Raw genomic sequence first — 12553 nt, 5'->3', positions numbered from 1 at the left:
GAAGGATTTAGGTACAAAATCAGTGCTAATGGAAGAGTTTATTATTTTCAGTTTCCTCTTGAATGATCTGTTTGAGGAAACTTGTAGGCGAGGGATTGAGAATGCAGGTTGATGATTTTGACGAGGTAATTAATGAAATGAAGTCGTTCTCTTAAATAGGAGTAGAACTTTGTAATTGATTGTCTGTTATAATTACACTGCTGTCTACAGGGTTACTTATAAAAAAGTTTGGATTAATTTTAATCCTCTGGATTTCTTGGCTGATGTTTTCAACTTTATTATTAAAAAAGTTCATGAAATCACGTTGATTCTACACATTCATTGGCCCAGTCGAGCTCTGCAGGGTCAGACAGAGATCTAATTAGTATCAATTCTGGAAGATGTATGAATTACACTAGTGAACTTCTATAGAGTCCCATATTAGGCAGCAAGTGCACTATAATGAGGAGATGTAGTGCAGCTCTATAGGGAACAAGGCTATGCATCCCAAATTAGACATCCTTAAGGGCACTTACATTGTGGGTGTGAAGTCCATTATATCATCTATCTAGTGCACTTCAGTAGGGAATAGGGATCAGAAGATGAAGCATGCTGAAGATTTTGAAACCTGCCATTTCTGACAGCAAGACGTGCTTTATATACTAAGATTCCTCAGGTTTCCCAGGTTCTTAAAGTTCTCCAGTTTTTCCAGGTTCTTCGTGTTTCCCAGCTTCCCCAGGTTTTTACAATTCTTCAGGTTCTCCAGGTTTCCCAGGTTCCCCATTTTCTCCAAGTACTCCAGGGTCTCTGGGTTTCTCAGGTTCTTTAGGGTTTCCATGTTCCTCAGTTTCTCCAGGTTCTTTAGTTTCTTCATGGTTTCCACGTTCCTCAGTTTCTCCAGGTTCTTCAGGTTCTGGTTCTCCAGTTTTCTTTAGCTTTTCCATGTTCCCCAGATTTTCCAGATTCTTTAGGTTTTTCAATTTTTTCAGCATCCCAGGTTCTCTGGGTTCACCAGGTTTTCTGACACCCTGCATTAAACTGATCGAGTGTATATTTAATCCCACACACCTCCACATTTCACCTTCTGTGACAGCACAGCAGAAATGTTTCTGCACCTGTGTACACATTTTGCTGTCCTCATTTATTCCCTCCTCCTCCACCTCGTCCCCACGTCATCATACTGAATGAAGTACAACATTTGTTCCTGCAAAATCAGCATCTGAGCTTGCAGGACTGAAGAGCTGGCCTGCATTCTGCCTTGAACAAGAAACCACACACACACACACACACACACACACACACACACACACACACACACACACACAGACACACACACACACACATTACACACATGTACACATTAACTGCAGAGCGCATCCATCAAAGCATTGTTTCATCGACCTTCATCAACTGATTGAGTCTTCACCATCAGTGGGGTTAAGGCCAGGACTCTGGGATGTGTGAAAATAATTCCTCAGGCTCTCCAAACCTTATCCTGGAGTTAATAGAGTTTTTCCTCCCTTTACTGCAGGATAAGGCCTAGAGGAATCATCCTGTGATGTCATAACCTGCTCATGCAGAAGAACAGGTCCCAGTCCTAGTAATAGGTGCCAGCTGTTTCCTGGTTTAAACTCTAAGTGGCCTGCGGGAAGAAGCTCCTCCTCATTATCTCTGTGTTCGCTTTCAAGGAGTGTAAGCGCTTCCATGAATGTAACAGAGAAAAGAGTCCATTGTTGGGATGGCTGAGGTCCTTCACAATCTTCCTGGCCCTGTTCCAGCACCGCGTGCTATAGATGTCCTGCGATTCAGGGAGCTCGGTGCGGATGGTACGTTCAGCTGACCGCACCACCCTCTGGAGGGCTTGTCTGTCCTGCATGGTGCTGTTCCCGAACCAGGAAGTGATGCTACCAGTCAGGACGTTCTCAATTGTGCAGGTGTAAGTCTTTAGCACCTGAGGGAGTAGTTTAAAGTCACTTAAACGTGATCAAATGGTTGACAAGACAGGTCCTGTGTGATGTGAACACCTAGCTATCGGAAACTGTCCACTCTCTCCACTTGGGTCCCGTTGATGTTTAGCGGTTGGTGCTGAAGTCCACTATCAACTCCTCAGTCTTGCTTTAGGATAAGATTGTTCTCCTGGCACAATTTCTCCAGGTCTTTATTCTTCTGTAGGTAGGCTGTCTCGTCGTTGTTGGAGATCAGGCCCACCGCAACAGTGTTGTCAGCAAACTTGATGATGGTGGTGGAGGTAAAAGTGGCCACACATTCATTTGTGTACAGTGAGTACAGCAGGGGGCTCAAAACACAACCCTGAGGAGCTCCAGTGCTGAGGGTGAGGGTGGATGAGGTGTGTTTGCCCACACATATGGCTTGTGGTCTATCAGTCAGGAAGTGGTATAGCCATTGACACAGGGGTGGGCTGAGTCCCAGGACCTCCAAATTATAGGCGAGTGTGGAGGGAATTATGGTGTTAAACGCTGAACTGTAGTCCACAAAGAGCATTTGTGCATAATTCCCTTTCCTGAAGTCCAGGTGGCTCATCGTTGTGTGAAGAAGATGAGCAATACCGTCCTCAGTAGAGCGGTTCGGTATGCGAACTGTAGAGGATCCAGTGTGTCTGGTAGTGGTGTAGTGACGGAGTCTCTGACCAGTACTTTAAAGCACTTCTCCCTGTTTGGTACAGGAAAAATAGTTTACTGTTTAAAGCATGAGGGGACAACAAACTGCTCCAGGGAGAGGTTGAATGTCTTGGTGATCACCGGTGCTCGCTGATCTGCGCTGATCAGCGAGCACCGGTGATCACCAAGACATTCAACCTCTCCCTCTCCCTGGCTTTCACAACCTGACCTGTGATGCCATCTGGCCCTGCTGCCTTCCTGGTATTCACTCTCCTGAATGCCCTCCTCAAGTCATGCTCTGAGATGGTGAACATGTTTACCTCTCCGGCTATGCTGTACGCTGAGCCACTGAAGCAACCCGAGGTCACAGCTCTGCACACAAGCACACAAAGCAATGAAAACTATTCTTGAATGGTTTTAATGGTTCACAGCTGATGGTTTGTAAAGATATTTGTAGTTGAACACATTTGAATGTCCACAGAATTCATGCTACTCCCTTTTCCCAGAGCTGAGTTTGAAGGCCTGGCTTTGCCACGGTGCTAACTTTATCAAAATTTTTCTGCAGGATGATGCTGGCGAACTATCTGGGTCGTAAAGGTCACGCTACGTGCCTGAGAGGTGTTGTGGTGTTCTCGGCCGGCTGGGACGTGTTCGAGTGCACTGCTTCACTGGAAAAACCTCTCGACCGCTTTCTTTTCAACTCTTACCTTACCAGCTGCCTTCAGGCCTCCGTACACCGGTACACCATGACACGCATGATCAAACTAGCCTAGCCTAGCTTTCTATGAGCAGGAATATCCATGATTGGACATTCATGAAATCATGGATATTCCTGCTTGAAAATTTACCTAAACTTAAATGACAATGGGACTTCACTCCCTTCACAAATCCCTAATTTTATTACAATTCTTTTTAATTCTTGAATGAAACTACAGCCCGCAGACCCCTACATTTGAACGCTCCTCTAAACAGTGCCAGAGAAATATTTTGAAAATGTTATTGTCATATTACCCCTGTATTTGATAATAAAGTTTGGCTTTCATATTAAAATGTCCCTTAGTTATTAATAGAGGTCGAGGCACCAATAGTTAATCACTCGAACTATCGGCTATCTGCAGAAATCCATACCGGTAGTTTTTCCGGCTTCAGGTCCACCGTCATTACGAGAGCGACCTCTAGAGGCGAATCACTAATGCCACGTGCTGGTTGTTTTTAGACGGGATGGCATGCTGCACGGAGAGCGCCATATTATATTTAGAATTGATTCATTATATAATTACATTTGTATTTAATATATTTATATTTATTTATCAAATTTTAATGATTCAGTAATAAAAAAAAATAAAATTTGTAATAAATCTCAGTGCTATTTTACATCGTGTTATGTTTTTTTTATCCAGTATAGATTCAGTTGATTAATCGGTTATTGGCAAGTATAAAATAATAAACTAATCAAAATAATAAACTAATCTAGCATTCGGAGACATTTATTAAAATAAATACATTTAGAATCATAAGCAAATCTCCTCGATAACACTGGCAGTCACACCGGCACATGGAAGTTTCTGTTACAGACCGAACCCCAATCAAAGAAAGAAAAAAGTGATGTGGCCCCCTACAGAAAAATTGTAACATATGAGCAATAGAAGGGTTATTATATTTGTGCTAAAAATGGTATTTTTCTACAGACACAGGCCGGTTCTCGAAAGGAACTATGATATAGACCATGTGATGAAGGTAAAACCTGCGTTTCTTTTTTCAAATCATATTGCCAAATAATCAACCACTTTCTACGCTTATTATTATTGTTATAATTATTGTTATAATTTCATTCTTCATTATAATTAAATTTCAGGCCAAAACCATCCGCGAGTTCGATGAGCGTTTCACCTCGAAAATGTTCGGCTACCCGACGAACGACGATTACTACCTAGACGCGAGCCCCATCCACAAGCTGAAGTCCGTGCAGGTCCCCATGTTGTGTCTGAATGCAGCGGACGACGTTTTTTCGCCAAATCATGGTGAGGCAATGCGGACAGATCTTACGTTTGAAGATAAAATGCAAGCTCGTTCCTCGGCCAGCATTGTTTCGAATTCTCAACCCTGATTGGTCGAAGCTCAGGCTCGTATTAACACGCTCGATATGTTATTGATTTTATGAGCAAGAGCTCATACACACAGAGCCGCTCCACATGAAGGGATTCAAATGATGGAATTGTTCACGTGGTGACGTTTTTCTGTAAGGAGGCATTTATACGACGTATACAAAATGGACTCTGAAATGACAAGGTCCAGTGTCAGGGGGTCAGGTGACCGACTAAAGTCATAACTCCGTCTCCAGAGGCGTGTACAGTAAACATTACACATGATGCTGTATGTACCTCCATACTAACCCTGGACACAAAAGACCACGTGACCATGTTTCCATCGGACCACAGTCCAATCCGTCATGTAAGGAGGGTTTAGATGGATGCAGTTGCAGTAAAAGGCGTGTTTATGATCTGAATCATGAGGCAGGTTCAAGGTCATGAAACAGGCAACAGATCAGCTCAACACAGGGCTAAAGTCTGAACAGGAAACGCGAGTCAGAAACATCATAGCAAACCTAAAGGAAAGGCAGTGAGCGTAGACTTTGCGAGGGAACGAACATACAGGGTAGAAATATAACCCTGGTCCCGAAAGGACGCTCTGTAAAATGTAAATAAAAACAGAATGCAAATCTCCTAAACCTCATAAAAGAACATAGAAAACATATCAAATGTTGAAAATGTACAATTTTAAGGAATAAATAACATCATTTTGAATTTGATGCCTGCAACACGTCTCAACAAAGTTAAGACGGGGCAACAAAAGTCTGGAAAAAGTATGTGTTATTAAAATAAAACATTTTACCCGTAATGAGGTAAATTGGCAGCAGGTCAGTAAGATGATTGGGTATAAAAAGTGTATTTTCCAAAGACAGAGCCTTTCAGAAGTAAAGATGGGCAGAGCTTCAGCAATCTGTAAAAGACTGTGTCTACAAATGATATAAAGGTTTTTGAGAGACGAATGCTTCTATCTAGAAAATCCATCTTGTCAGTGAAGGCCTTGTATATATGATTTCGAAGAGTCCAGGTGCTGAACTGGTTTGCCTGCAGTCTAGACCTTTCAACAATTAAAAACATTTGGTGCATCATGAAACAAAAAACACAACAAAGGAAACCCAGAACTGTTGAGCAGCTAGAATCCTGTATCAGATACATACGGGACAACATTCCTCTTCCAAAGCTTGGTCTCCTCAGTTTCCAGAAGACGTGATGCTACACATGGTAAACATGTCCCAGCTTTTTTAAGACCTTTTGCAGCCATCAAATTCAAAATTAGCTTATTTTTTCTTTCAAATCCTACATATTCTCAGTTTAAATATTTGATGTTTTTTTGTTTTTTTGATTGAGAGATAATGATATGTGAGGCTAGTCTGAGATAAAGCATTAGCTCTTTTCTGAAGTTGGGATAAAAAGGGAATAAAGCACCTGAGGGCATTTATTTATGGGAAAATAATAAAATTTGGGTTGTCGACGCAATTCTGCTTCATTTGGATCACTAATTTCTTGCGCACATGTGTGTGTGTGTGTCTCACAGCCATCCCTGTCGAGGCGGTGAAGCAAAACCCCAATCTAGCACTCATTATCACATGCCACGGCGGCCATATTGGATTTTTGGAAGGCTTCTGGCCACGACGCAGCACCTACATGGACCGAGTTTTCCAGCAGTTTGTTAAAGCGATTGTTGAAAAAGGCAGTGTGCTAATGGACCTAGGGAGCTAGAGACCACCTGCTCGCCAACAGCGCCCCCTACACCCAGGAGCAAAAAAAAAACAACTACAGCATCAATACTTTCCGATCGAGACCTTGGCTCATGGCTTCTGATCGCTCGGCCTGTTCATCCATCCTTCACTATTTATGTACTTTAGATATAAATAGATCTGTGGCCCTGTGTGTGTGTGTGTGTGTGTCAACTCTTAATTCAGTTTGAGAGAACATTGCGTTTTCATTATACTGTGTATATTTTGAGTGCGCTCTTTTGACCAATGGATCAACTGGAAATGAAGCAAATCTGCTATTCCTGTAATCGTCCACTCGGCTTCCGCGTTGTTTTTTTTTAAACCTCAAGCAGAACATTTCTCACTTCCTGGTTCTGATTTCTCCTGTAACGCGGAATGCAGAACACGTCAATCAACACCTCAACGCCAATCGGGGAAAACCAACGAAAAAACCTTAAAAACGTCCTAATCCTGGATGCTTCATAAATGCATGTGAGGGAGGAGACACTCCGGTCTCTCCGGTGATTAATGAGTGACAAACAAACAAACAAAGAAACAAACAAACAAATAATTACTTCACAATTCATTCCAATTCATTGGTTATATTATATTCATAATATTCTAAATAAAACACTTGAATATTTATAGTATATTTATATACTATAATATATAATTATATATTTATGATATTTATAGATTAATTATGTAAATGAGGTAAATATGGGCATAATATTAATAATTTCTTCTTCAATTAAATTCTAATCAAATTCCGAATTTTATTGGTCAATTATTAATTTATTTAAAAATCTATTTTAATAATGATACAATTATTTTTGAAACATGAAAATGAAATCAAGAAAAATGTGGAAATGGAATATATTGTATAATCCTATCAAATTGTGATAAAATAAAAAAAAGAATAAAAAAAGGACTGGGATAATTACAAAAGCATAACGAAATAAAATTGGCATGATGTATAACCATATACATTCTCTGCATAAATAGTTTTCCATTTAAAATCCTTTGAATCCAGTGACAGAATGATTGATTTTATTAACTTTTTCATGACTGCAGCTCTACTGGAGCAGAAATCCTCAACAGTTCCATCCGTGGAACCGCTGAACCTCGATCTCAATAACATTCTGAGGAAAATATCTAGAAATGTGACACTCTGTCATTTCTTTTTTAATGCATAAAACCTCCCTCCCATCACTTACACCTAATAACCTTGGTCCAGGAGATTGGTTTCTAAATTAAGCTGGTCCATGGCGTACGAAACATTGGAGACCCCTGATCTAGAACATCTGAGATGTTTTGGATTAGTGGTTCTGAATATATTCCCTTTGAGAAAACTAGTTTTTTATTACACCTAACCACAGATTGGTATGAGCTTCTTTTTGAACATCCCATTCCACATTGAGTCCCCTATTTGCTGTTATGATAACTTTTACTCTTCTTGGAAGATGTTCCACCAGATTTAGTGGAGATTCATTCAGCCACAAGGTATTGACACCCAGTTACTTCGATAAGGTTGGAGCTCTATAGCAGGAGATCTTCCACTCTAAAACAATGGAAAGCATATCTTCATGGAGCTTGATTTGTGTGTGTCTCCTAGTTCAAGAGTAGGGAAACTTTGGTAGCACATTCCGTCGTGAACAATTGTGTAGTGAAGATACTTATACGGCTGGAACGGTCAGGTTTCTCAGTACTTTTTGAAATACAGTGTATAGTGTGATCAGAAAAGGATGAATTCGACTGCTGAATTGTTCCTGCTGAAGTGTCTCGCCTTTAACACGCTTGTCTTCTTGTCCCATTACTGTCTCAAATGAAATTAGCCACCATTCCTCCGTCTCGCCGTCTCCTGTCCTTTCTTTAATTCGATCCTCAGTGTAGTTGTTAGGTGATTAGGGTTCAGATACCTACCTGGTCTCAGTGACTAATAAAACCAGACACACACATGGACCAGGTGCACATTGTCAGGAACAGTCCCTCACAGCAGTCCTGATGATACGCTAAACCAGGCGACTGATACGATTGTTTTTATAATCTAAAACAAAAAACTAGATATAAAAACAATAATTCAACAACTTTTTGCCCAAAGATAGCGATCGCTGAACACCTTTTTATGAAACAGACTAGCCAATGTGTTACAAACGGGATTACTAAGGCTACTACTACTTAATAATTTAGCATTAACTATAGCTAGCTGGCTAGCATTGCACTGAAAGTTTGTCATCGGACATAAATATGTAGCTAATTAGCTTCCTTGCTAGTTAACGTTACCTTAAAAGCTAAAAAAAAATCAAATCAAATCAAATCCGGATTGGGAGTTTGATGTGAACGCTTTCGTAATACCGCATGTTTTGACACAAAGGATTCATATCCTGTTTACTGTTTTTAGTCGAATGTACATGTCATCGCAGTGAAAAGAAAACAGAACCGATCCGATTTGAGATTTTCGCAGTGTGAACGTTACATTTGTTCGTTTTCATCAACTGAAGTAAATGTTTCTAGTTTTTCCCTTTGAGAAATTTACAGTCGACCCTGAAGATCTCGACTTTAAACGTTCACGCCATCCTTCACGGAGAGAGAGAGAGAGAGAGAGAGAGAGAGAGAGAGAGAGAGCGATCTGAAATCAGCTCCAGAGACGCTCAGGGTTATTAGATCTCCGAGCGATTTGTCAGTGTGGATCGTTTCCCTGCTCTTTAAACCAGTTATTTCTGTTTAGTCGCCTGCACGTCTTCGCTTCATCACTTCGTTTCTTCTGTAGTTCAGATCACAGGATGTGATTTTTCTCGAATGAAACTGAATCCGCAGCTCCAGATCACTTCAGATCACAGGAACCTTCTCAGGTCTGGTAGATGGATTCATCTTTTTACTGTTTTTCTTAATTTCCTTTAGTATTTCTCATCCTTCCCCGTTTCTTCTCAATCTCTTCTCCTTTTTTCTCTTCTACCTTTTTAACTGATCCAGTGTCTCTTATTTTCATTCGGTCCTAGTTTTCTCCTCAGTTTTTCTCGATTTTCTCCTGTCTGTACTTCCTGGCGACTTCTACATTTATTACACGACATATTTTCTATATATATTTTTTATTTTTCTCATCTCTCTCTATCTCTTCTCAGTCTCGTTTCCACTTCTGTTTTCCATCAAACTTTTATTTCATGTCCAGCTTTTCTACAATTTATCTTTGGTTCTCCATTTCTCTGCCGTTTCTTCTTTGTTTCCTCTCCACTTCTTTTCCATTTCTTCTCAGTTTCATTTCTCCGTTTCATCTCCATCTCTTCTACATTTTATCTCAATTTCTTCTCCACCTCTTCTCTATTCACTCTTTATTTCAACTCCATTTAATCTCCATCTCTTCTCCACTTTGTTTTTTTTTCCTCAGCATTAATTCTCAATCTATTCTCAATCTCTTTTCCATTTCATTTGATCTCAATTTCTTCTCCGTCTCATCTCAATCGCTTATCCATGTCTCTGCAGTTTCTCAGCCCTCAGGGACGAATAAAAAAATCAAACATAAAAACCACAGATCGTTTCTCTTTGCTCTGCATGCACTTCTCCTCGTAAACTCTCTTTAAAAAAAAAAGAAAAAGGTACAGTTATAGTAGAAGTAAAAAAAAAGAAAATAGCCATGGATGAACTCTTTCATCGGTCGGTTTCTACCTCGAAATGGTTTTAAAGCAGAATTCAGTCACGTATCAGTTGCTCAGTTCATCATATACACCGAACTGCGCTGATGGCCGTGATTTCACTGTAGAGAAAATAAACAAGATGGCGGCATTTTTCTAGCTTGTATGATGCTAACAGCAAATTATCTACTTTTGAAGAAAAAGAAAAAACACTGTAAAGACATTTTATATCTTGACACAATCGGAGTACGCAGCAATCGTGATAAACGTGAGAACGAAAAGGTTTAACATCACTTACTTTCTGTTTCTGACTGAACGTGTTGCGCTAATCTTAGCATTTCAGTACTTTTCCGCTATGAAACGTGATGTACAGTTTTACTTTTACTACTGTTACATAGCAACCATTCTGACTGACTCAGTCACAACCTTAGGACAAAAGTATATGGACACCTGACTATAAGATTTAGCTTCTTCTGTGAACACTCCATTCTGCATCATTCCTGTAATAAGTACTTCCACTCTTCTGGGAAGATGTTCCATTAGATATTGTGGAGATTTGAAGCTCATTCAGGTACAAGGGTGTTAAAACTCAGGTACTAATGGAGGTGAGATGAAGTGAGGAGGCTTCTATGGTGTATACAGCATTCACATTCAGTTATTCAATAGATTTGAAGCTCTATAGCAGGAGATCTTCCAACCCATGGAAAGCAGATCTTCATGTAGCTTGATTTTTGTGTCAAATTTTATTCAAAGACAATTGTGTACCTTTAACTTTAGGGAAAGACCAGTTATGGTTGGAAAAAGCCAGGTGTCCCAATACTTTTGTCTGATATAGTGTAGGAAATGATGTGACTCTGGGAGGAAACCTGAAGTGGACGAGTGTGCTTTATAAAACAGTGCTGGAACGCAAACGTGGTGCTTTTCGTCTTCATTTCATGACAGCATTTTGATTCCACACGATGTACATGAAGGACCACATCGACCTTGAGTTATTGACCGCAGGTCCGATGAAGAAGAAAAAAAAAAATCCATGCCATAATTCACAGCACAACGGACTTTTATTTTTCACCAAGTGTTTCTTTTCTACGTTTGTAAAACGACGGTTTTACTTGTTTAAATGTTCAGCAATAAGGAGAAATGTGGATGTAGATGAAGCACATGTGCAGGAAGAAAAGTGCATTTGCTGTCTTGAATAAATGATGGAATTAAAACGTGTATTCTGGGTCCGTCTTTATTTGGCATGATCTGAAATACTGTGAGGAGGAAAAACTATGACTGCATTTTAGTTCCACGTAAAAAAAAATAAAATAATAAGATTATGAGAATATAGTCGAATATTTTGAGTATAAAGTCGTAGCAATATGAGATAAAAGTGATAATATTTTGAGAAAAATCTGAGAATTGTGAGATGTTTCACTGTTTTGCATAAAATAGATGGGGAGCATTTGGTTCGTACTTTAGGATAGAACTTTGCAATAAAGAAATTCTAGTTCTAATCAGTAAACGGACCTTGTAGACTTTCTGTAGGAAACTTGAAAGAAACTAGTGCAGTCTGAAGGACATCGATGGCTACATCTGCATGCTATTCGAAAAGGTGATTTTGTTTGTCAAGAGACAATGAGGATGATGATCAAAGTAATCGATTCTGAAGAAGTTGAACACCGGCGCGTTCAAGGTCTCCGACATCACGTGGGAAAAATATATCTAATTTATTTATTCTCATAAGTTTTTTTCTCAAAATATTACCACTTTATTCCTGTATTGTTACAACTTCTTAGATTTTTTTAATTTGCCATTAAATCGGCATCTTAAAAAAAACTGGTATAAAAAGTATTAAATAAAAACAAATAAATTAATAAATAAACATACAAAATATATGTAAAAAATATGAATTTAATTGTCATTTTAATTCACCAAAAAGTCTCACCTTTCTCAGCAAAGGAGCCAATTATCATTCAGCTATATAAAATATATATATAAAAAAAACACGATTTACTTCATGCGGTCAGATTTTTGCGACAAGTTTAAATCTATGTTTGAAACGCTGCCTAGTAGAGCCAGGCTGAGGAGACATCCAAGATGGCCGCCGAGTGGCCAGAACTTTCCAGAAACACAATGGCGAAATATATTGAGTGAATAAAATCCATTTTATTCTCATTTTCTCTTATATGAAGTATATAAACAAACACATTTTACCCTTAATATTGGTTTTTATTAAATAGCTATGTGTAAGTGGGACATTTTCACTTCAGTCTTCGTTTTTTTGCTGTTATTAAGATTCATGGTAACAAAAAAAAGAAAATTAAGGAAAAAACTGAGGGGTAAAACATAGCAATTAAACCAAATGACGATAAAATAATCACCAGAGTACTGTACAATACTATACTAGTTCTATACTGGTTAAAGAGCCATTAATGAGACCAGGAGAGGTGTGAATAATAATTAGGGGCGTGGCCAGCAGGACGGTCCTAGAAAACAGCAGAACTTTGGAGCTTGAGGTCCTCACTATATATCTGCACTTTAAT

At 39.3% G+C, this 12553-nt stretch overlaps 1 protein-coding gene across 2 annotated transcripts in view; it reads left to right on the top strand.

Moving 5' to 3' along the window:
• Positions 1-11243, top strand: part of abhd3 (abhydrolase domain containing 3, phospholipase) — a 28136-nt gene extending 16893 nt beyond the window's left edge. Inside the window, exons 6-11 of one of the 2 annotated variants that reach the window (XR_014533532.1) lie at positions 3163-3336; positions 4286-4334; positions 4453-4618; positions 6219-8082; positions 8464-9443; positions 9569-11243. Coding sequence is in view for 1 of the 2 variants with exons in the window: in XM_083541003.1 (XP_083397129.1) it covers positions 3163-3336; positions 4286-4334; positions 4453-4618; positions 6219-6403 (574 nt within the window). In the remaining variant the exon portion in view is untranslated. Of the gene's footprint in view, positions 1-3162; positions 3337-4285; positions 4335-4452; positions 4619-6218 lie in introns of both variants that reach the window. The other variant, XM_083541003.1, reaches the window with a different exon arrangement.
• Positions 11244-12553: the final 1310 nt, after the last annotated feature.

This window comes from Silurus aristotelis (assembly GCF_946808225.1).
Source record: "Silurus aristotelis genome assembly, chromosome: 5".
Lineage (NCBI taxonomy): Eukaryota > Metazoa > Chordata > Actinopteri > Siluriformes > Siluridae > Silurus > Silurus aristotelis.
Note: the sequence above shows the minus strand (reverse complement) of the source record. Positions and strands in the feature narration are given on the sequence as shown.